Source organism: Syzygium oleosum, unplaced genomic scaffold, assembly GCF_021117445.2.
Source record: "Syzygium oleosum isolate NSW1041296 unplaced genomic scaffold, Sole_v2.1 Sole_v2.36, whole genome shotgun sequence".
Lineage (NCBI taxonomy): Eukaryota > Viridiplantae > Streptophyta > Magnoliopsida > Myrtales > Myrtaceae > Syzygium > Syzygium oleosum.
The window spans coordinates 2,799,125-2,824,122 of NW_026607520.1; the positions used below are offsets into that span (position 1 = coordinate 2,799,125).

The 24,998-nt window shown below is 45.2% G+C and overlaps 1 protein-coding gene across 1 annotated transcript in view; it reads left to right on the top strand.

Moving 5' to 3' along the window:
* LOC115661829 (uncharacterized) overlaps positions 1-24,793 on the top strand; it is a 36,191-nt gene extending 11,398 nt beyond the window's left edge. The window contains exon 8 of the mRNA XM_056305270.1: positions 24,044-24,793. Coding sequence (XP_056161245.1) covers positions 24,044-24,646 — 603 coding nt within the window. The 3' untranslated portion in view covers positions 24,647-24,793. The remainder of the gene's footprint in view (positions 1-24,043) is intronic.
* Positions 24,794-24,998: the final 205 nt, after the last annotated feature.

Sequence of the window (24,998 nt, forward strand, 5' to 3'; positions counted from 1 at the left end):
AATCCCGATCCCTTTGACGATGGCCCAAAGGAGCCTCTTCACTAGATGTGTTGTGATGGACATCATGAGAGGAATATTCTCCTCTTCGTTGTTTTTTTCTTCACGGTCATAACGGGAGTCGTCACATCTCAACAATTGAGATTTCTCCAATTGTTCTTGGAGTTATTATACTTATCTTCTCAAATCTTCCATTCGACATCACGGTGGTCACCAATAAGTACACAACGAGGACCATCAGCCATAGCCAACGCTCTGACACCAACTCATACAAGAGGGGTTCGAGGAACCCACCTCAGGATACAAGGCATATGATAGGATAGATGCTCACTACCTAGGGAATCCACTTCAGGATATAAGGCATGTATGTGATGTAGAACAGTTAGCCTGTGATTATCTTGAACAATGTGATCGCCGTAATCACCGGAAATCTCGGCAGTTTTTCTGATTTTGGGGAAAACAACCATTCAAGCAGTTTCCTATATTATCATTTAGGCAGTTTCCTATATTACCAGTAAGGCAGTTTCCTATATTATCATTTAGGCAGTTTCCTATATTACCAGTAAGGCAGTTTCCTATATTACCATTCAGGCAGTTTCTTTAATTATTCGGTTTCCATTAGTATTAGGAGTCCTATCTCTATATATAAGATGTCTGTCTTGTAATAAAAAACACAGTATTATTGAATAAAAATTTCGAGTTCTTTGGAGTTGTTCCAAATTTACGCTTTCTCTCTGCGTCAGTATGTTAGAAGCGAGTGTCAGGAGAATAGACTAACCTATTCGATGCACACCGAACCAATTTTCCAGGATCGTACGTTGAATCACTAGCAAACGATGAACGAATCTACTTCACGTTGGTCCGAATACAATCACAGGGAAAGTATTCTTGTTCCACAGCGTTAATACCGATTGTCTTCTCAAAATAGATACGGAATCCTTATGCGTTGAGAGAGAGAGAGTTCTAATTATCTCTTGTTTTTTTGTTCATCTTATGAGGAAGTTATCTTAACTTCCCTTAAGAAACTCCCTTCATGCCTCTTCAAAAGGTGTCTCTCAAACACACTTTATAATTAGAGCAAATGGTGTCCCTTGGACACACTCATCATGGGCGGACCGACGAAATATAACATCTCCCACTCGCACATGATGGGCTTGATCATGCTCTTCAAGAACATAAGGCATTCATCATTCATCTACTTTAGAAATAATTCATACTGGCAAGAAAACCGTGTGACCAGTGAGTACACCTGCACTTAGGAGCTCTAATTATGCACCTGTTAGGGATAACATAATGGCTACAACCCAAAAAAAAAATAAACAATTGATGTCTCACAGTGCCCTAGACATATTTTATTTCATCAGTCCAAGTATACTATCCCTTAAAGGCTATACTTGTCTATTCTCAAGGACACCATGAATTTACAATTATTTCCAAAACCATCGAAGGCAAAATAATCGGTCGACCGGTAAATATATGTGATAGATGTAAAACAACAATAGTCTTCCTTCATATTCATGTCTCTCTCCATTTCCGAACAACTGCTTTCCTAGACACGTCCCATAAAGCCATATCTATTTATGACCACTGGTAACATGCTAAAGTAGCAACATTGATCTTCTACTTCGAGAACATAGTTAGAAGTAACATAGGGCACAAAGTAAGATAAATTATAAATTACCTTAAGGACTCACACTATGAATAAATAGGGATAATTGTACTCATCTCCCTTATTGGTCAAATAAAGCACATGTAGTATGAATTACATGCTATAGTGGATTTCTCTTTCTATAAGAGCGTATGTCATTTATTAATCATATCCACTATACGAATCTTAGCCTAAACATAGTCACATGCTTCTCACGTACTCATGTTTAGCCCGAGTGCTATATCAGCTCGCTTTCCACAGCGCCCAATTTAGTACTCGCATCCGGCTACCTTCAGGCATACATGATTGTGGGACTATCATGTTCGGTCTTATCACATACGAATAATAGACTTCATCTTGATTCCAATCAAGGCGACATTAAATCGTTTTATGTACTAAACTGCTCTTCCAGCATTTATAGTACATATTGTCTCATCTCAACCCGCTTACTATAGTGTTTGAGGTGATTGCTCGTGTGAGTGAGCCAATCATTGCCTGGTGACATACCTTTCAACAATATATGTGTGTTTGTGCTAGTCTCATAACATTGTACTAATTGATAAAACATCAATTCATTAACAAACAAGTACAATACATATACACACATAATCCAGTTATCCTCAATAATATTACATATCATAATCACATTCTACGTAATCCTAGAGACATCTTGTGGGTCAAGAACACGTCTCTAGGAACAGCCTTCGTAAATGGATCAGCAACCATCCTGTTGGTTGAAATATATTGCAGGACTACTTTCTTATGCGCTATTATATCTCTGATGAAGTTATTCTTTATGTTAATGTGCTTCGTCCCACCATGGTACTTGGGATCTTTCACATAGACAATGGCTACTTGACTATCACAATATACTGTCACTGGTCTTGGGACATCAGTGACAATAGCTATATTTTCCAAGAAACGTTTTAGCCATACAGCTTCTTGCATTGCAGCAGAACATGCAATAAATTCTACCTCCATCGTAGATAAAACTATGCATGTCTGTTTCTTGCTATTCCAAGAAATTGCACCATCATTAAGCAGGAACGCATATCCAGACGTCGATTTACACTCATCTAGGTCTCCTCCCCAATCAGCATCAGAGTATCCTAATAAGCGTAGATCACTCCCTTGATAGCAAAGTCGATAGTCCATAGTGCCTTTCAAGTATCTTAGGATCCTCTTAACTGCTTTCCAGTGTGCTGGACCAGGATTTGATTGATATCGGCTCACTAACCCCACAGCATGACATATGTCGGGTCGAGTACACATTATAGCATACATCAAACTTCCGACAGCACTAGCGTAAGGAACAATTACCATTTCTTTCTTTTCTTCTGGAGTCTTAGGACACATCTTGGTACTCAGGCCTTCGCCTTGCATGAAAGGGGTATCAATGGGATTACAGTGCTGCATATTGAAGCGTTCAAGAATTTTCATTATATAAGATTCTTGTGACATAGCAAGGAGTTTCTTTGATCAATCTCTTTCAATTTTAACTCCCAATATATATGCAGCTTCTTCCATGTCCTTCATTTCAAAATTAGAGGACAACCATTCTTTTATGGTTATAACCAAACCCTTGTCATTCCCAACCAACAGAATATCGTCCACATAAAGAGATAAAATCATAAATTTATCCTCGGACTGTTTGATATACATACAGTGATCATCTTCGATCATCGTGAACCCAAAATAAGTTATGGCTCGATGAAAAGGAAAATACCACTGTCTAGACGATTGCTTAAGGCCATAAATTGAGCGATGAAGTTTGCAAACTTTACGCTCTTGACCTTCAGCAATGAAACCTATCGGTTGCTTCGTATAGATTTCTTCATCTAGTTCTCTATTGAGAAATGCTGTCTTTACATCCATTTGATGTAATTCTAGGTCCAAATGTGCAACAATGGCTAGGATAAGGCATATGGAGGCAAGCCTTACAACTGGTGAGAAAGTTTCCTCATAGTCTATACCCTCTTGTTGAGTATAGCTATTTGCCACAAGGCGAGTCTTATATTTTTCAATGGATCCATCCGCCCTTCGCTTAATCTTTAAAAACCAGTTGTTTCCAATAGCCTTGCGATCGGGTGGCAGATCAACCAAGTCCCAGACGTGGTTTGTCCTCATAGACTCAATTTTGTCTTTCAAAACTTTTCTCCATTCTTCCTTGTTAGGAGATGAGAGAGCATCTTGAACTGTTTTACGGTCCGCATCGTCTTGTGGAGCAATCATAAATGCTTCCCCTTCAATCTCAAATCGACGACAGGGAATACTTTTACGATTACTTTTATGCAACTGAACTTCTTGAGAATTCAGTTCGCCAGGCGACGCTGGACTCCCACTAGGTCTTGTATGTTGAGGTAAATATGTATTTCCCTCAATAACATTAGTGGGTGTGTTATCGGGATCTTCCATCTCATGTAATTGGAAGTTCTTGTCGATCTCACCTCTACTAGGAAAGTCGTTCTCCAAAAACGTGACATCTTGTGACTCCATTTCAGTCACACTTCCATCAGCTTGTTCACCTATGAACACATGTCCTTTGGAGTGTTTGGAATACCTAATAAAGATACACTTCTTCCCTCTAGGGCCTAATTTGCCATATTTATGGGAAGAATCATGAACATATGCTGCACACCCCCAAGGTCGTAGATTACTTAAGTCTGGTTTTCTACTAGTCCACAATTCATAAGGCGTGGAAGCAACTGACTTAGAGGGCACACAATTAAGTATATAGGCAGCAGTCAATAACGCATCTCCCCAATATGAGACAGGTAGATTTGCCTGCACTATCATAGACCTAACCATTTCCAATAAGGTTCTATTCCTTCTTTCTGCAACTCCATTTTGTTGCGGAGTACCAGGAATAGTCAATTGTCTTACAATTCCCTTTTCATCACAAAGAGCCTCGAATTGCTCATATAGATACTCACGGCCGCGATCGGTTCTCAATGCCTTTATTATTTTGTTCAACTGATTCTCTACCAAAGCTATAAACCGCATAAAACAATCCAATGCTTCGGACTTATGGAAGATCAGAAAAACATAACCGAAACGCGTGAAGTCATCTATAAAAGTGATGAAATATGAGGTTCCATGCCTTGCCCTCACATTTAATGGACCACAAATGTTAGAATGTATAAGTTGCAATGGAAGTTCAGCTCTGGTTCCTTTACCAAATGGTTTTCTAGTTATTTTTCCCGCTAAACAATGTTCACATACAGATAGTTCAACATTAGCAAGTAACCCCAAAAGGCCTTCTCTTACTAATCATTTCATTTTTTGTAACCCAATGTGACCCAGTCTAGCATGCCAAGTACTTGCATCAATCTCCATATTACTAGAAGATGCAATTAAAGAAAAACAACCATCAACATTAACTTTGTGCACATCATAGTCAATGTCTAACACCATAAAACCATTCAATATATAACCAGAACCGTAATAAACTGTTCCAAACAAAATGTCAACACAATCACCATGAAAATTAAATACATAACCTAAGCCAAGAAGAACAACTACAGAGACCAAGTTTTGCCGAATATCTGGAGCATAGAGGACATCATGTAGGAATAGGTTTGGCAAAAGGACACTATAAGTGCCATAACTTGTGTACGGAGATCACTTTGGTGCCATAACTTTTTTTCGGATCACTTTGGTGCCAAGTCGGAGGAAAAACGATCACTTAAGTGTCATAAGTTTTTTTTGGATCACTTCAGTGCTAAAATTTTTGAAAAACGATCACTTAAGTGCTAAATTTTTTTAAAAACGATCATTTAAGCGCTAAAATTTTTGAAAAACGATCACTTAAGTGCCAATCTCCGGCGAGCCTCTGGCGAGCCACGTCAGCTTCAGAAATTAATAAAAAAAAATGCCACGTCGGATTTCCGACGAAAAATTGTGTACGGCACCGGAGTTGGCACTTAAGTGATCGTTTTTCAAAAATTTTAGCACTTAAGTGATCGTTTTTCAAAAATTTTAGCACTAAAGTGATCCAAAAAAAACTTATGGCACCAAAGTGAGCGCCGTACACAAGTTATGGCACTTGTAGTGTTCTTTTGCCGAATAGGTTTCGACCACCACGAAAGGTTAATTTACATGTGCTCATACCCTTCACTTCAACTCTTGAGTTATTTCCAACATATATCCATCTTCTTCCAAGCTGTATTCGACGATACTCCACAAATGCTCCTCGGTCTCTAGCTACGTGGTCTGTTGCTCCTGAGTCTACAGTCCACATTGGATGAGATTCAGCAAGCATTACAGTGCTATAAACAAAAGCATTACTCAAAGTAATGGAGTAATGTGGTATCTTTTTCGGCTTAGTGCATTCACGAGCAAAGTGGCCCAATTTACCACAATTGTAGCACATCATCTTAGCCTTGTCCTTCTTCCCACTACGCTTCTTGCGTCGGAAAGTCTTGGCTCTCTTGGGTTCCTGATCAGTCTCTTTTTCTTTGTTGTTGAATTTATGGTTCCTCTTGCGCTTAAAGCCCGAAGCTTTGCCCGAACCTGATTCAGCAACATAAGCATGGGTAGAGGATTTTACAGCCTCCAGGCGCTCATCTTCTAATTCCAAATGACACGCAATATCGTCAAAAGTGACGATATTCTCATTGTGCGTCATATTGATTTTCATTTGTTCCCAGCTGTCAGGAAGAGACCTTATAACAGCCTGAACTTGCTGTTCGTCAGTTAAGGTATGACCTGCCGACTTCAGCTCACGTATCATGTTTGACATCTCCCGAAGATGCTGCCTCATCGATAGATTTGAGCGCTTCCGGTATGTGTCAAATTTGATGGTGAGCCTCCTCAACTTAGTGGCAGACGTACCCCCAAACTCATCTTTCAAGGCAACCCACAGTGCTTGAGCTTTGTCATAACTTTCAAACTCACACATGAGATCATCTTGCATACAACTCAGCAACGTGATGCGAGCAATGCTATTTTTCTTTTTCCAAGCTTGAAAAGCTTCTTGATCTCTTTTGTGTTGAGCAGAAGTTCCATGCTCAGGTTCATCCATGGTGTGGTTGAGGGTTTCCAAAACCTCTTGCTCCTCAAGGATATATTGAACTTTTCGGTGCCAAATATCATAATTGTCACCATTCAGCTTCTCACTCTTATTGAGGTCAGCCACAATGGTCTTGGATGCCGAAGCCATAATCAATATCTACTACACATTGACATAATAATCGCAGAATCAACACTAGCACATTTTCCACATAAACACACATATTTTAATTTGCAGCAAAGACAAACTAAATTAATGATAATTCAACTAAAGACACCAAAACGAAAGTTCACGATGTTCCCAATCAGTTTCGGCGTACGATTGTTCTACTATCATTAACTTGTTTAATTTGTGCAAATTTTAAGTTCTAGGTGAGAATTTCTTCTAATTCTACCAACCTACGAACTCTCACTAGAAAAGATAATTCACAAAAAATATTTAAAACAATGATCACATCCTTTCTAGCAATCATATGGCATGGCATGATGTAAATCAACAAATAGAACATTCATGCAACAAATATAATCAACAGCGGAATTCATGACGTAATGAAAAAATAAGGATCTCCAGCCATTGTTCGAGTATGCTCAGAACTAGGGAATTGCAAGCATGGTAGACCATACACATGCTATCATCGAACTAAGCTCTACACAATCTCTATGTGGTCATTTGCATCTAAGTCAGTTTCTCTATTTCCAAAACCATAGGAAAATACAAGTAAAAAATGCCATAATACCCCAAAAAATACGAGTATTTAGGGTTCCGTACCCATTTTAATACCTTTAAAACTTCAAACATATAAAATAAATAAACCATAATGTAGATAATTTCAATACAAACACAACGGTACCAACCACAGCCCGATCGGAGCTCCCACGTGCCCACACGCGCCGCCTAAGTGCGCGGCGCGTGTGGCACACGTGCCTGCCCAATATGGGCTTTTGAGCCGGTCCGACCGGTCCAACCGGCTCGATCGTTGACCTGTCCAACCGGTCCAACCTGTTCGACAGTTGATCGGTTCGACCGGTTGACCGTTGACCGATCACGGGTTGGGTCGTCGAGTCGGGTTGCCGGTCGGGTCAGGTCGTCGGTCGCCGGAGGTAGCTTCGCAGGTGTCATGCCCCGAACCCCAACGGGCTCGCGACACCCCTTCCACGGTCGTATTGAATGCGACGTCCCAGGACGCGTCGCCGACCCAAACGAACTACGCAAGCGGAAGCGAAATAAAACAACCCAGACAGTAAAATATGACGAAGGGATAACACAAAACAATAATTCCAAATACACAACATTAAAACGGAGTAGTGGTTGGATATCCTACTTCGCTATACAAAAGAGGGGCACACAAAAATATGGGGCAACTTGACCCGTACTTGATCTCCGAGATACCCTTGCAGCGTCTCCAGTCACTCATGGTCGCGGATCTGAAATGGTTATATAATAACCGTGAGAACGAGTCTCAATAAGCAACCCCCTATACCCCACGTAGGCCAATGCGTACCCAGACAAGTCAGACATGCAATCTACCCCATAACATATAAAAATTCGCATCATTGTACTTACCTCACCATCAAGTCTATGCCAACTCTACACGTTAGTCGTCACGTGATAGGGCAATAATAGTAATTAAATAACACATCACAAATCGCTCAAACACCAACCATGCTTTCACTCAATCACTCCAACTAATTCAACCAGTCAGTTCAATCACACTCAATTCGCATGCGTGGCCGAGCAACTTTCTCACGACCTCACGGTGTCCTTTCACACGGCCCGCGTCAACACGCCTCAGGCCAGCCCTCAGATCAAGCCGGGCTCAGTCCCGCGTAACCACGCCTCAGGACATTTCTCTCGACCCGCGTAACCACGCCTCAGGTCATTACTTGCCTTTCTAGCCACACCCGCGTAACCACGCCTCAGGTTGGCAGCCCTCAGATCAAGCCGGGCTCAGTCCCGCGTAACCACGCCTCAGGACATTTCTCTCGACCCGCGTAACCACGCCTCAGGTCATTACTTGCCTTTCTAGCCACGCCCGCGTAACCACGCCTCAGGTTGGCAGCCCTCAGATCAAGCCGGGCTCAGTCCCGCGTAACCACGCCTCAAGACATTTCTCTCGACCCGCGTAACCACGCCTCGGGTCATTACTTGCCTTTCTAGCCACACCCGCGTAACCACGCCTCGGGTTGGCAGCCCCGGATCAAGCGTGCTCGGTCCCCGTAACCACGCCTCGGGACATTTCTCTCATGCACATGCACCACCACACAATCTGTCATCTAACACGTCGTACATTTCACAATCAAATTACCAAGCTCACACCAATGTCAATCTGACACACTCTAACAACCAATTTAATTCACACTCCCCACGTCGGTCCACCGACCCGACATTCATGTCGGCACATTCAAATAATCCAATTCACCCAAAGCGCCACGACACCGAGCCAGGCATATTTATCTCGATCAATCACTAAATCGCCGCACAATTATCGCCACAATAATTCACCAGTTAAGCACAATCAGTCTAATTAGCCCACGCCTAATTAAATTCCTAAGCCGGTACTAAATTTCACCCTAAACAAGTCTAAAAATACCCAAAGTACTAGGTAGGGTTTAGGAAGTCACTTACCTAAGTTTGGCCCGGGAAAAGTCGGCTCGGGCCCAAAATGGCCCGGTGAACAGACGGCCGGGCGCTGGCGCGGGCCAACAGCGCGGTGGCCGGCCAATGCGGGCACAATGGCCGATCGGCGTGCCTCGGCGTGCGGGCGCGATGGCCGTGCGGCGTGCCAAGGGGCGCACGGGCGAACGGACGGGCGACGCGCCTAGTCGGACGGGCGACGCGCCCGGGTCGGACGGGCACGGCGCCAGGCGAGCTCGGCCACGGCGCTCGGCCATGGGCATGCCCTCGCCCACAGTAGCACAAGCCCGGCCACGGGCTCGGCCACGGCACACGCACGGGCACGGGCGCGGAACGGGCACGGCGACGGGCGCGCGGCTTGGTCGCGTGGGCGATGAGCCGGCTACAACCTCGGGCTGGCCGGTCGGGCCGGCTAGGCTGGCGGGAGGTGGACCGGCGGCGACGGTGAGCGGCGGCGACGAGCCGAAGCAGGAGAAAGAGAGTGAGCCTGGGGGGGGGTTGAGGGTGAGGGAGAGAGGGATCGGGGCTGGAGAGAGGGAGAGATGGCGAACCGGCGGTGAGCTGGCCGGCGAGCGTGGCGATGGAGGAGCCGGCCGGCGAGCAAAGAACGAGGGGACGGGCTGGCGACGCGGCGGCGACTGCAGCTAGTGTGGCGGTGGACGGCACGGAACGGACGAGTTCAGATCGGCGAGCTCCCAGGTGCGCGAACAAAGGAGCGGCGAAGGCGACGGGCCGAGCCTCCGCGGCGGCGAAGCCGGACGGCAGAGCGGGAGCAAGGCGACCGGCTAGGGGCAGCACGGGCCGAGACAGAGTATGGCGGCGGCCGAGCTCGCGCGCTGGGAAGGAAGGGAGGCGGCGTCGGGCGGGGCTTCCGGGCGACGCGCGGCGGCGCGGCGACGGCGCGAGGAAGACGGGGCGGCTCGGCGGTCAGGCGGGCTCGGGCGCGGTCGGGCCGGGCGAAGCGGGGAGCGGGGCGAGCAGAACCCGGGCACGGTGAAGAACAAGGAAAAGAAAGAAGAGGAAAAGAGAAGAAGGAAGAGAGAAGGGAGGAGAGAGAAGAAGTGTGTCAGGGGGGGTTGGTCTGCATGGCATGGGCTGAGGGGACGCTGCATGGGGAAGACGTGCGCGCAGAGGAGGAAAGAGAGAGGGAAAGAAGGAGAGAGAGTGAGAGAGAGAACAGACGTGATGATGGAGGGGGGTGAACGTGCGCGGAGGGGACGTGCTCAGCGCGGCAGAGGGAAGAGAGAGAGAGAACAAAAAGTTAATTTTTTTGTCTTCGAGCGCAATCCAACGGACACGATTCAAATTCGAAAAACGATCTAACGGTCTATGAAAAACCCCAAATAATAATATAAGACAAAGGGCCAAAATAAACTAACTCAAAACACACTACGAGGGAGGTCTACCAGTCCAAATCCGCACCCGGTCCAAAATTTCACTTTTCCACTATTCTTGGCAACCTCGAGGATGGCCACAATAATATCGACACCGTCCAATTTATTTCGTCCCGAAACTCCCGAAAATCGACTGCCAAGTTCGGGGTCTAAATAACGGCCAGATTTGATCGAGTGCGATTCTAGCGAAATCTCTAATTTAAAATGATAACCGGGAGTGATCAGTTCCCGGGCGAGATTTTACTATAAGTACACTGACAAATTACGCGTTTTATAAAATCCAAAAATGGGCCGAAATTCGGGATGTCACAACTCTTCCCCCCTTACAAAAATTTCGTCCTCGAAATTTACAATCCAAACCCGACTACTCAAACAATTGGGGGTACTGTTGTCGCATCGCCTCCTCGCTTTCCCATGTGGCACCTTCCGTCCCGTGATGTTCCCAGATAACTTTAACCAACGGAATCGTCTTGCTCCTCAAAACCTGTTCCTTCCTGTCCTCGATCCGAACTGGCTTCTCCACGTACGACACCCTGTCGTCCATGTCTATTACCACATGATTCAGCACGTGGGTCGGATCCGGTTCGTACTTCCTCAACATCGACACGTGGGAGACGTTATGAACTTGCGACAAATTCGGCGGCAAGGCGAGACGGTAGGCCAACGTCCCAATCCTTTCCAAAATCTCGAACGGGTCTATATACCTTGGACTTAGTTTCCCTTTCTTGCCAAACCGAGATAGTCCCCTCATTAGCGAGATCTTAAGAAATACATGGTCGCCAATCTGAAACTCTAACGGCCTACGCCTTCGGTCTGCGTAACTTTTCTGACGACTCTGGGCTGTTCTCAACCTTTCCCGGATAGCCTTTACTGTTTTCACCGATTGCTGAACTAACTCTGGACCCGTTATACTTCTTTCCCCCACTTCATCCCAACACAATGGTGTTCTCGTACGCCCGCCATATAAGGCCTCAAACGGTGCCATTCGATACTCTCTGGTAGTTATTATTGTAGGCAAATTCCACCAAATGCAACTGTTCTTCCCACTTGCCCTGAAAGTCTAACACACACGCCCTCAGCATATCCTCTAATGTCTGAATAGTCCTCTCAGACTGGCCATCCGTCTGCGGATGACAGGCCATGCTGAAATGCAACTTAGTCCCCATGGTCGATTGCAGACTTTTTCAAAAATTCGCAGTAAACCGGGGATCACGGTTCGAAGTGATTGATACCGGTACTCCATGAAGACGAACAACCTGTCGCACATAAACTCTGCCAGCCTTTCTAGCTCGAAGTCCTTTCGCACCGCCAGGAAGTGCGCTGACTTCGTCAATCTATCTACTATCACCCAAATAGAATCATGTCCCCTCTGGCTTCTCGGCAGTCCCGTTACAAAATCCATTGTGATATGTTCCCATTTCCATTCTGGGATTTCCAACGGTTGCAACATTCCATCAGGCTTACAATGTTGTGCCTTCACTTGTTGGCACGTCAAACACTTGGCCACATGCTTGGCTACGTCTACTTTCATTCCATTCCACCAATAGTGTTGACGAAGGTTCTGGTACATCTTAGTGCTGCCCGGGTGGATACTGTAATTGCTCCTATGAGCCTTTGACAAAATCTCTTCCTTAAGTCTCCAATCATCGGGCACGCATAACGTCCTCGAAACTTAAGAATTCCGTCCTCGGACACTTGGAAGTCCGGTTTCCTCTTAGTGCATCCATCTCCAAAATCTTCTGAATCTCAGGGTCCATAGACTGCAACGCCTTAATCTTGGCTTGTACTTCCGGTTCAATCCTTAATGTCGCCATCAGACTAAAGAGGTGTCCTACCTCGAACTTAAATTCTGAGTTCCGCGCTCCCTCCAATAAAATTCACTCTTTGACCAATAAATGCGCGATGCTCGATTTTCGACTCAAGGCATCCGCTACCCGGTTGGCTTTACCGGGATGATACAATATATCACAATCATAGTCCTTTAGCAATTCCATCCAACGCCTTTGGCTCATATTCAATTCCTGAAAACTCTCTTTGCGCTTTTTCCGCCCATTCAAACTTAGTCTCCTTCTTAAGCAACCTTGTCAATGGAGTGGCTATTGCCGAGAATCTTTCCACAAATCGTCTATAGTAACCTGCCAGTCCTAAGAAGCTTCGAACCTCAGTAACTGTCGTCGGTCTCGGCCAATCCATCACTGCCTCAATCTTTGCCGGATCCACGGAGATTCCTTCTCCGGAAATTATGTGCCCAAGAAACGCTACACGGTTCAGCCAAAACTCGCACTTGCTAAACTTAGCATACAGTGCATGCTCCCTTAACGTCCGTAGAGCTCTTTCCAAATGTACCTCATGTTCCTCGGAACTCTTTGAATACACCAGAATATCATCTATGAACACGATCACAAACTGATCTAAAAATTCCTTGAATACCCGATTCATTAAATCCATGAAAGCAGCGGGGGCATTAGTTAGTCCAAACGGCATTACTGTAAACTCATAGTGCCCATATCTCGTCCTAAATGCCGTTTTCGGTATATCCTCCTTAATCCTCAATTGGTGGTAATCCGTCCTCAAGTCGATCTTTGAAAATATCGATGCACCTTGCAACTGATCAAACATGTCATCTATCCTTGGCAACGGATACTTATTCTTAATGGTCACCTGGTTCAATTGTCTGTAGTCAATGCACAACCTCAAGGATCCATCCTTTTTCCTCACGAACAACACTGGCGCTCCCCATGGAGACGCACTCGGCGAATAAAACCTTTATCCAATAACTCCTGCGTTTGGACCTTCAATTCCTTCAATTCCGACAGTGACATCCTATAGGGCACTTTCAAGATCGGTTCTATCCCTGGGGCTAATTCACCCACAAACTCCACTTCTCTATCAGGTGGCAATTCCGGCAATTCCTGAGGAAAGACATCAGGAAGATTACACACTTCGGCTATGTCCTCTAGCCTTGACTCCTTAACCAACGAGTTAATCACAAGATAGTTATCTTTCCACACCTCAAAGACGAGGCTTAATCCCTCCAATTTCAATCCAACAGTCTCCCAAATTAAATCACCCCGGTTCTTTACAAAATCTGAAATTTCCAAGCAACACTCATCCTTCCAAACCCGTCCAAGAATATCATCAGTAATCCATAAATCCTTAAATCGATTGCGCCTATTCACCATAAAATTGATTATAAGTCTTTCATGACTACTCAAGCGATAACTTCAAAATCATCTCCTATTGCACCCAATATCATCTCATAACTCATCTAGACTTTCAAGGCACATCCTTCACTTCCTTCTTAGCCATAACATACACTTTTCCTTACGTCCTTAGCCGATTCTGATTAATCTGCGAGGCAGCTCTCGCTTAATGTCCTACCTGCGATCGCTGCGATTGCATTAGTGACCTAACCTGTCGGTTCAATAATTTCTCACTTGGTGACCTTACTGTCCACATCCACAACATGCTCCACTTCTACCTTGGTAATGACCATTCCTATGCCTCTTTCCATAAGACCGACATGCGGCGTTGGAGTAGTAATTCGACTCCCCAAAGTTCTTTCTTACTAGAGGGACAAATCTCCAATTCTCTGTCATAAATTTCTTCCCAAGTTCCAATTGTCCCTAACCGGCGCATACCACGATCCAGAAACGGCAGCCCTTTCACTCATATCTATTTCAACCATCGAGCTTTCTCATACAACTCGTTGTGATCCTTTAAGACTCAAGAGTACTAACTGACTATGGAGTTCCGATTTCAATCCATCCTGGAACCTCCTTGTCTTATTCACATGGTCTTTGACTATCCTTGGTGCGTACTTAGACAACGTTACAAGCTTGACCTCGTACTGATCAATTGACATTCAATTTTAGCGAAGCCGAAGAAACCCTGTCATTTTCTGTCCTCGCGCACTCTCTGAAAGTACCTCCCATTGAAGGCCTTGATAATAACACCCCAGCTTCGAAATATGCCCTCTGAAATATCCTACTTCGGGGGCCCTCTTACCAATTCTTTGCATTTCCTTAGAGTTGATATATAGCCAGGGTCACTTTCTCCTCATCAGTGCACCCGAATACCTCAAAAGCCTTTTTCTAAGTCCTCTATCCAAAGTAATGTAGCCTTGGGGTCACATTTACCATCGAACTTCAGAGGTTTCAATTTCAAATATTTTCCAACCAGCTGACGCATCTTTATGATTGCATTAACTTGCCCTTGACCTTGATTCCCAACATTTCTATTATGCCCATGATTCCCGTTATTTCCATTGGCGGCGACAACAGCGGCCTTAGCATTAGTAGCAATAGTCGCATTTTACTGCTCAGTCTGCCTTCCCATTAAAACTCCAACTTCCTCGAGTGCCCTCAAAATCTCATCCCATCTGGGATCCCCCACAACTCCAACTTGCGGACCTACACGACCTCGACCTCGACCTCGACCTCTTCCTCGGCTACTCTTACTCACAAGATTCACACCACCCACTTACCTGCTATAATTCCCCTCGGGAATTAAAGACCTAGGCCAACTATACCAGTCTAAAGCCCTAGGCAGTGAATCACAACAATAATTCACTAAGCAGGCAGCCAATCACAATCAACAACCAATCACAACCAACATAGTTCGTGCACTTACCTCAAGTCCTGACGCACCTGCATTTCACATGTCATTGCATATAATCACTCAGCAATCACAATCACACGGTCTGGGGTACGCATGGCACACAAGACTCCTTAACTGACTACCCCAAAGTCATCGCTCCTTATCACTCCAGGCTTCGACCAACTTGGATCGAGCTGACCTTGCTCTGATACCAAATCAACAGGAATGTCACGCCCCGAACCCCAACGGGCTCGCGACACCCCTTCCACGGTCGTATTGAATGCGACGTCCCATGACGCGTCGCCGACCCAAACGAACTACGCAAGCGGAAGCGAAATAAAACAACCCAGACAGTAAAATATGACGAAGGGATAACGCAAAACAATAATTCCAAATACACAATATTAAAACGGAGTAGTGGTTGGATATCCTACTTCGCTATACAAAAGAGGGGCACACAAAAATATGGGGCAACTTGACCCGTACTTGATCTCCGAGATACCCTTGCAGCGTCTCCAGTCACTCATGGTCGCGGATCTGAAATGGTTATATAATAACCGTGAGAACGAGTCTCAATAAGCAACCCCCTATACCCCACGTAGGCCAATGCGTACCCAGACAAGTCAGACATGCAATCTACCCCATAACATATAAAAATTCGCATCATTGTACTTACCTCGCCATCAAGTCTATGCCAACTCTACATGTTAGTCGTCACGTGATAAGGCAATAATAGTAATTAAATAACACATCACAAATCGCTCAAACACCAACCATGCTTTCACTCAATCACTCCAACTAATTCAACCAGTCAGTTCAATCACACTCATTCGCATGCGTGGCCGAGCAACTTTCTCACGACCTCCCGGGTCCTTTCACACGGCCGCGTCAACACGCCTCGAGCCGCCCTCGAGATCAAGCCGGGCTCGGTCCCGCATAACCACGCCTCGGGACATTTCTCTCGACCCGCGTAACCACGCCTCGGGTCATTACTTGCCTTTCTAGCCACACCCGCGTAACCACGCCTCGGGTTGGCAGCCCTCGGATCAAGCGGGCTCGGCCCCGCGTAACCACGCCTCAGGACATTTCTCTCGACCCGCGTAACCACGCCTCGAGGTCATTACTTGCCTTTCTAGCCACACCCGCGTAACCACGCCTCGGGTTGGCGGCCACCGAGATCAAGCCGGGCTCGGTCCGCGTAACCACGCCTCGGGACATTTCTCTCGACCCGCGTAACCACGCCTCAGGTCATTACTTGCCTTTCTAGCCACACCCGCGTAACCACGCCTCAGGTTGGCAGCCCTCAGATCAAGCCGGGCTCAGTCCCGCGTAACCACGCCTCAGGACATTTCTCTCATGCACATGCACCACCACACAATCTGTCATCTAACACGTCGTACATTTCACAATCAAATTACCAAGCTCACACCGATGTCAATCTGATACACTCTAACAACCAATTTAATTCACACTCCCCACGTCGGTCCACCGACCCGACATTCATGTCGGCACATTCAAATAATCCAATTCACCCACAAGCGCCACGACAATTCAGTCAGGCATATTTATCTCAGTCAATCACTAAATCAGCCGCACAATTATCGCCACAATAATTCACCAATTAAGCACAATAAGTCTAATTAGCCCACGCCTAATTAAATTCCTAAGCCGGTACTAAATTTCACCCTAAACAAGTCTAAAAATACCCAAAGTACTAGGTAGGGTTTAGGAAGTCACTTACCTCGGTTGGCCCGGGAAAAGTCGGCTCGGGCCCAAAATGGCCCGGTGAATAGACGGGATCGGCGCGGGCGCGGGCCAACAGCACGGTGGCCGATCGGCGTGCTCGGCGCGCGCGAGCGCGATGGCCGTGCGGCGTGCCAAGGGCGCACGGGCGAACGGACGGGCGACGCGCCTAGTCGGACGGGCACGGCCGGCGAGCTCGGCCACGGCCGCTCGGCCATGGGCACGGCCTCGGCCACGGGCACAAGGCCCGGCCACGGGCTCGGCCACGGGCACACGCATGGGCACGGGCGCGGGAACGGGCACGGCGAAGGGCGCGCGGCTTGGTCACGTGGGCGACGAGGCCGCCACGGCACGGCTGGCCGGGTTGGTCGGGCCGGGCCGGGTGGCCGAGGCGGCGACCGGTGGCGACTGCGGCGGCGACGAGCCGGGGAGAAAGAGAGTGAGCCGGGGTAGAGGAGAGAGGGATCGGGCCGAGGGGGAGAGGGATGGCGGACCGGCGGTGAGCTGGCCGGCGAGCTCAGGCGATTGGAGGAGCCTACGGCGAGCAAGAACGACAGGGGTGGACGGGCTGGCGACGCGGCGGCGATCACTTCACACGGCGCGATTTGCACGGAACGGACGAGCTCGGGACGGCGAGCTCCCGTGTGCGCGAACAAAGGAGCGGCGAATGGCGACGGCCGAGCCCAGGCCGCGGCGAAATGGACGGCAGAGCGCGGAGCAAGGCGTAATCTATTGGCAAGCACGACGGGCCGAGACAGCAGCTGCAAGGGGCGAGCCAGCTCGCGCTGCTGAAGTGGAGGAAGCGGAGGCAAGGCGTCGGGCCTGGGCTTCCGAAGTGACGCGGCATGCGGCGGCGACGGCGCGAGGAAGACGGGGCGAGGCGCTCGGCGGTCGCGGGCTCGGGCGGCGTCGGCTGGGCGGCGGAGCGGGCGAAGCGGAACCGAACTGCACGCCGGTGAAGAACAAGGAAAAGAAAGAAGAGGAAAAGAGAAGAAGGAAGAGAGAGAAGGGAGGAGAGAGAAGAAGTGTGTCAGGGGGGGTTGGTCTGCATGGCATGGGCTGAGGGGACGCTGCATGGGGAAGACGTGCGCGCAGAGGAGGAAAGAGAGAGGGAAAGAAGGAGAGAGAGAGAGAGAGAGAACAGACGTGATGATGGAGGGGGGTGAACGTGCGCGGAGGGGACGTGCTCAGCGCGGCAGAGGGAAGAGAGAGAGAACAAAAAGTTAATTTTTTTATCTTCGAGCGCGATCCAACGGACACGATTCAAATTCGACAAACGATCTAACGGTCTATGAAAAACCCCAAATAATAAAATAAGACAAAGGGCCAAAATAAACTAACTCAAAACACACTACGAGGGAGGTCTACCAGTCCAAATCCGCACCCGGTCCAAAATTTCACTTTTCCATTATTCTTTGCAACCTCGAGGCTGGCCACAATAATATCGACACCGTCCAATTTATTTCGTCCCGAAAATCGACTGCCAAGTTCGGGGTCTAAATAACGGCCAGATTTGATCGAGTGCGATTCTAGCGAAATCTCTAATTTAAAATGATAACCGGGAGTGATCAGTTCCCGGGCGAGATTTTACTATAAGCACACTGACAAATTACGCGTTTTATAAAACCCAAAAATGGGCCGAAATTCGGGATGTCACAGCAGGCGAGATGACATCATCAATGACATCAGCGTATCATTACCGACAGTTTTACTGACGTCATCGATGACGTCGGCACGCACCGTTTGGCCGACGCGCGCGTGCCATTCACGCACTGGTAGTGCCAGCGTTTTGGGCGCGTGGCTCCCACGCGCCGCGGCTTCTGGCTGCGCGTGTGGGCGCGTCCGGCGTCTTCCGGCGGCGTTCGACCCACCGTTCCGCTCGTCTCAACGAGTTCTTCAAGCTTGTATAATAAAAAATGATTTTCACCATAAAAAGTTTTTCGAAAATCATCCGAACAGAACGGTCGCCCGTAACCTTCAAACCCGTTCTTCGTTTCAATTCATGTTCGACGATTCATCTTGCAATTCCCGAGCAATGAACATGCAGACAGTATGAAGTTCATCATCATGATCTCCATATCAAATAGCAAGCGGAAAAAATCAATAGGAAAACAAGGCAGAGATCATAACCTAGCTCTGATACCAATGTTAGAAGCAAGTGTCAGGAGAATAGACTAACCTGTTCGATGCACTCCGAACCAATTTTCCAGGATCGTACGTTGAATCACCAGCAAACGATGAATGAATCTACTTCACGTTGGTCCGAATACAATCACAGGGAAAATATTCTTGTTCCACAGCGTTAATACCGATTATCTTCTCAAAATAGATACGGAATCCTTATGCGTCGAGAGAGAGAGAGTTCTAATTATCTCTTGTTTTTTTGTTCATCTTATGAGGAAGTTATCTTAACTTCCCTTAAGAAACTCCCCTCGTGCCTCTTCAAAAGGTGTCTTTCAGACACACTTATAATTAGAGCAAATGGTGTCCCTTGGACACACTCATCATGGGCGGACCGATGAAATATAACTAGAGAAAAAGTTGCTTCATAGTCTACTCCTTCTCTCTGAGTGAAACCCTTGATTACCAGTCTGGTTTTAAACTTCTCAATCTTTCCTTTGGAGTCCCTTTTAGTCTTATACACCCATTTGCAACCAATGGGTCCATGACCTTCAGGTAATTCAACAAGTTCCCAAACACCATTATGCTTCATAGGCTACATTTCATCTCTCATTGCATCCAACCACAATTCTGACTGAGGACAAGAAATAGCTTCCGCATAAGTCACTGTATCAGCCGCATAATCGATATCATAGTCTTGCTCTCCTATATAGACTAAATAGTCTGGTGGTATAGCTGATCGTCTCTCCCTAATGGATCTCTTTACTGGAGCAGCAACAGCCTCATCCTGCACCTGAGAACCTTGAGGAACTTCATTAGGAGCTGTCTCGACAACAGGTAACTGAGCCTTAACAGGTTCAGTCTGTGGTGTGGGAGTCTCCACAATTATCTGTATAGAAGGAGATGAAGATACAACATTACCCACCGTACTATTATCCTCAATAGTCTGTGAGCAGCTACTTTCTTTGGCCACATCAAACTCCAGAAACTTCGCTGTCTGTGATTCCACAATTCTTGTGCCTCCATTGGGATTATAGAACCGATATCCCTTCGAATGATCCGGGTAAGATACAAAGTAACACCGAGTGGTTCTGGAGTCCAACTTACTTAATGTTGGATTATATAACTATAACTTCACTTCTGCAGGACATCCCCAAACGTTAAGATGGTTTAAGCTAGGCTTACGTTTAGTCCAAAACTCAAAAGCAGTCAATGGAATAGCATTAGTAGGTACACGATTCAGAATGTACAAAGCTATTTTCAAAGCTTCACCCCACAGAAAATCAGGTAAATTTGTCCTACTAATCATACTTCTCACCATTTCCATAAGGGTGCGATTGTACCTTTTGGCTATACCATTTTGCTCAGGACTCCCAAGCATAGTAAATTGAGCCACTATCCCAGAATCCTCTAAGTATTTGGCAAATGGCCCCTTAAGCTGTCCAGCATCACCATGCTTGCCATAATACTCTCCACCTCGGTCAGATCTAACAACCTTTATGACCTTTCCCAACTATTTCTCGACTTTAGTCCGAAAAATCTTGAACTTGTCAAGAGACTCAGACTTTTCTTTAATCAAATACAGATAGCCATATCGAGAATAGTCATCAATAAATGTGATGAAATAAAAATTTCTACACAAGGTTGCTGTATAGGGTCCACTTATGTCAGTGTGAATGACCTCCAACAGTCAGAACTTCGGACTGCAGTTTTCTTCCTTATCTTGGTCATTTTACCTCTACAACAGTCTACGCATGTCTCTAGATCATCTTTAAGAGCAGGCAGGATGTTAGTCTTTATTAGTCTTTCTACTCTATCCTTAGAGATATGACCAAGCCGTTTATGCCACAATGCATAAGACTGTTCCTTAGGTAGTGGTCTCTTGGAAATAACCTTTTCAGCCGTATAAGCAACGTATATGTCATTGGGAGACAAACACAATCTGTACAATCTGTTGGACATATTACAGCACCCAACCTTATTTGAATTAAGAAACAAAGAAATAACATTGTTCTTGATTTCAAAAGAGTAGCCATACATGTCCAAACACGATACGGAAACTAAGTTCCGTCTAAAAGAAGGTACATGAAAAGTGTCTTTCAACATTAATCTAAAACCAGAGTCTAGAATCAATAAAACATCTCCCACAAACACAACATCAACTTTCTCGTTGTTTCCCACAGTAAGTCTTGACTCATCCTGATTTGGCTTCTTCCGGTTTATGAATCCCTGTATGGTGAACGCAACATGATTAGTTGCACCGCTATCGAGCCACCAAGAACTGGATGATGCTTCTGATAGGTTGGATTCACAAACAAGTGTCAAAGAATCATTACCTGTAGGCTCACGTTTGGACAACCAAGCTTTGAACTTTCCACAGTCCTTCTTTATGTGACCTCTCTTCTTACAAAAGAAGCAGCGGTCACCATCCCTTTTGAAGGATGTTTTCTTTGGACCCATATTGTCAGATTGACCGGTAGTGTCATGAGTACCTTTATGAGTACGATTTCTTGACTTTTTATCCTTCCTTTTGTGGGAACCAAAAACATATAAGGCTAGATGCCCTTTTTCCTTCTTAAGTTTCTCTTCCTCTGCCACCACCCTTGCTATCAAGTCATTAACTGACCAAGTCTCATCTTGGGAATTGTAATTTGTCTTTATAATCCCAAAATCAGGTGGAAAGGTGTTTAGAGCTTGATGTACAATGCAAGCATTAGGAATAGAAACATTAAGAGCTTAAAGTTTCGTCTTTAGGTCTACCATCCTAAGGACATAATCTCTAACCCCAGCAGTACCATCATACTTCATATTGAAGAGCTTTTGAAGAAGTGTACCAACCTCAGCATTAGATGAAATGTGGTTTCTAGCCTCTAAGGCTGCCATCATTTTCTTAGCAGTACAGTCAGCTGGCAAACCACTTTTCAAGTGTTCTTGAATGGATTTCTTCATTGTCAATAAGCAAATCCGATTGCTCTTTTCCCAGGCAGCATAGTCCGTTTTCTCAGCTTCAGTACTGGTGACCGTGATATCTGCCGGCTTATCCTTTGTAAGAGCAATGTGAACATATGCCAGCTCCATTCCAAATAGAAAATCCTTTTTCCATTTCTTAAAATTCAACCCAGTAAGGACCTCAATGGAAATGAAATTGCCGTTTACAGAAAAGGTGACTGGAAAACAAACAAACAATACAATCAGCATCATGTGAGTACTTATCCAGAGAGTTACATACATCATCACATAATCACCTTTGGGCAGAAAATATGACATGCAGTTGTACACTCTCCACATGACAGCGGCCATGAGAACATATTCTAATCTTTCGTGAAATCACCACCTTTGGGTGTATGAACCACTAAGATCAGTCATTTCTCAAGCACATGCTATACATGTACCCCTCCATGAATCAATACAAGATCACCTCCTTTGGGAGTATGATCACGCAATAGAACAGGAGATATCCCACCACAATATGAGACCGATATTTCTCAAACCCAGTCAAGTGTGCCACTTTAGCGGTCACTACCCAACTGAATCCTTGAAAATCTCTCATACCAGGGATATGAGCTTTATGTATCACATTCACTATATACATGTAATGCTAGACGTAAAGACAGGGGCCTATATCTCTGAAATTACATGTCATGTTAATTATATTGTTCCATTCATTGATAGACAATGAATTACACTCTACACAGTCCTTATGTGGTGATATACATGTGAGCTACCATATGCATTTCCGAAACCATAGAGAAATATAAGAAAATATGCAAAAATACCCTAAAAATACGCGTATATAGGGTTCTATAAGTATTTTCACATCTGTAAAAGCTTCAAACATGTAAAATAAATACACCACAATATAGAAAATCTCGATACGAGCGCGTTGGTACCAAGAACGTTCCAAACGGATGCCGGACGCGCCCTCACGCGCCGACACGCACCGTGGGCACGGCAGCGCGTGACGGCCACGCGCGGCCGTGCCGAACCGGCGCGTTTTCCGCTAGATGCTTATTACCTAGAGGAATCGACCTCAAGATAGGAGCTATGTATCTCACCGCTCAATGAAATCTATATCAAAAAGATACAGAGTGAACGAAAACCTAATCAAAGAGTTTAGTTGCACAAAATCACAAAACTCACTTACCCTCAACGAAGCCTTCGACACTAACCTTCCAAGCATTGGAAAATCTCACGACACTAACCGTTTACTCCCAAAGACCAACAACTCCCAGACAAATCATAAATACGAATACCAACTCTTGAGTCTTGACTCAAATGACTCTAGAAAAAATATATAATGCATAGGTTTCAACAAAGCACAAGAACTACTGAAAGACTCGTTCTCAGATTTCCCAACCAGCTCTTAATATTTTTTGCATTTCCTCTAGAAGATTCCAAATTGGATGAAACTTGATTCATTGGAAAGTAAAAACATCTTGCTTTCCATACATATATTATTTGGCTATATTCAAGCACGAAATCAAAGGAGCTCAAAAAGATTCTGCCAGCAAAGATGGACTTACCTCTAAGTAATTTCACATTAAGATGTTTATTTTGAGGAAAATAAATGATTTCAAAAATATTTTTTAGAGAATATTGCTTGTATCGCTTAAAATAATTGTCAATGAAAAATATTTTCGTTATCAATAATAATTTATTTCTAAATACTTTCGTGTACTATGAAGATATTTTTCATTCAATCATATTTGTATGTGATATAAACAATCATTTTTAGAAAAATATTTTTCAAATTATTCATTTTCCGTGAAACAAATGGAACCTAAGTGTTAGATAAGTCTTAATCTCCTTGAAATGTTCCTTTGTATTTTGTTTTTTGAAAAAAATTCAATAATTTATCCACTTATTGTAACTCATGTTTGTGACTTTTATGTGTAGGCCGTGGAAAGTTGGGTTACCCCTGACATGAGAACCGCTAGGTCAGGGCCCGATAATAAAACATACTGGCAAGTGTTTGTGGAGAAACACCAAAAGTTGCTTGAGAATGGACAGAAGTGGGTGAAGGAGACAGCAGATAAATGTATGGTCGTCTCAACTCTAATTGCCACGGTATTGTTCGCTGCTGCTTTCACTGTGCCTGGAACCAATAATGGCAATAATGGATTCCCTTTAAAGGGCTCTGTCATGGTTTTTGCAATTTCGGATGGGTTAGGTTTGCTCTGCTCCGTGACGGCCATCTTGCTATTCCTAGCCATCTTAACATCACGAGATGAGCCACTTGATTTTCTTGACTCATTGCCAAAGAAGATCATAATGGGCCTTTCTTCTCTCTTCCTCTCCTTGGCTTTCATGCTGGTGGCCTTCGCTGCAACTCTCACATATGTGCTGGATAAGACATTGGAATGGGTTGTCATTCCCATTGCTTTGCTGACCTCGGTTCCCGTGACTTTATTCATGGTACTTCAGCTTCCCCTGCTATTCCAAATGGTTAAATCCACTTATGGACCTAGCATCTTTCGTGCTGAGGGCATACGGAAGTGAGGCATAAATATTGGATGAGATCATGTGATTGACGAATTTGATATAAGGGTATAAGTCTTCATTATAGTTGGTTGTAGCTGGGCAAATGCGACACTTAATGTATTTCCTCAAAGTATATGAACAATTACTATGCAAAATTATGTTTCACTATCTCGTTTGAAAGATCTATCTATCGAATGATTTGATTAATTTAAAGTTTCAGCCCACAGATATTTCAAAATGGAATCTATATAGGCATAAACAATAGTTTTACGCACGCATTCGGTACTAAAATATGCACGACCATGGAAATTTACTTTTTTAAAAACTAGTTTTGTTTAGCTTTTATTTTTAGATGCCGGAATATTTTCTT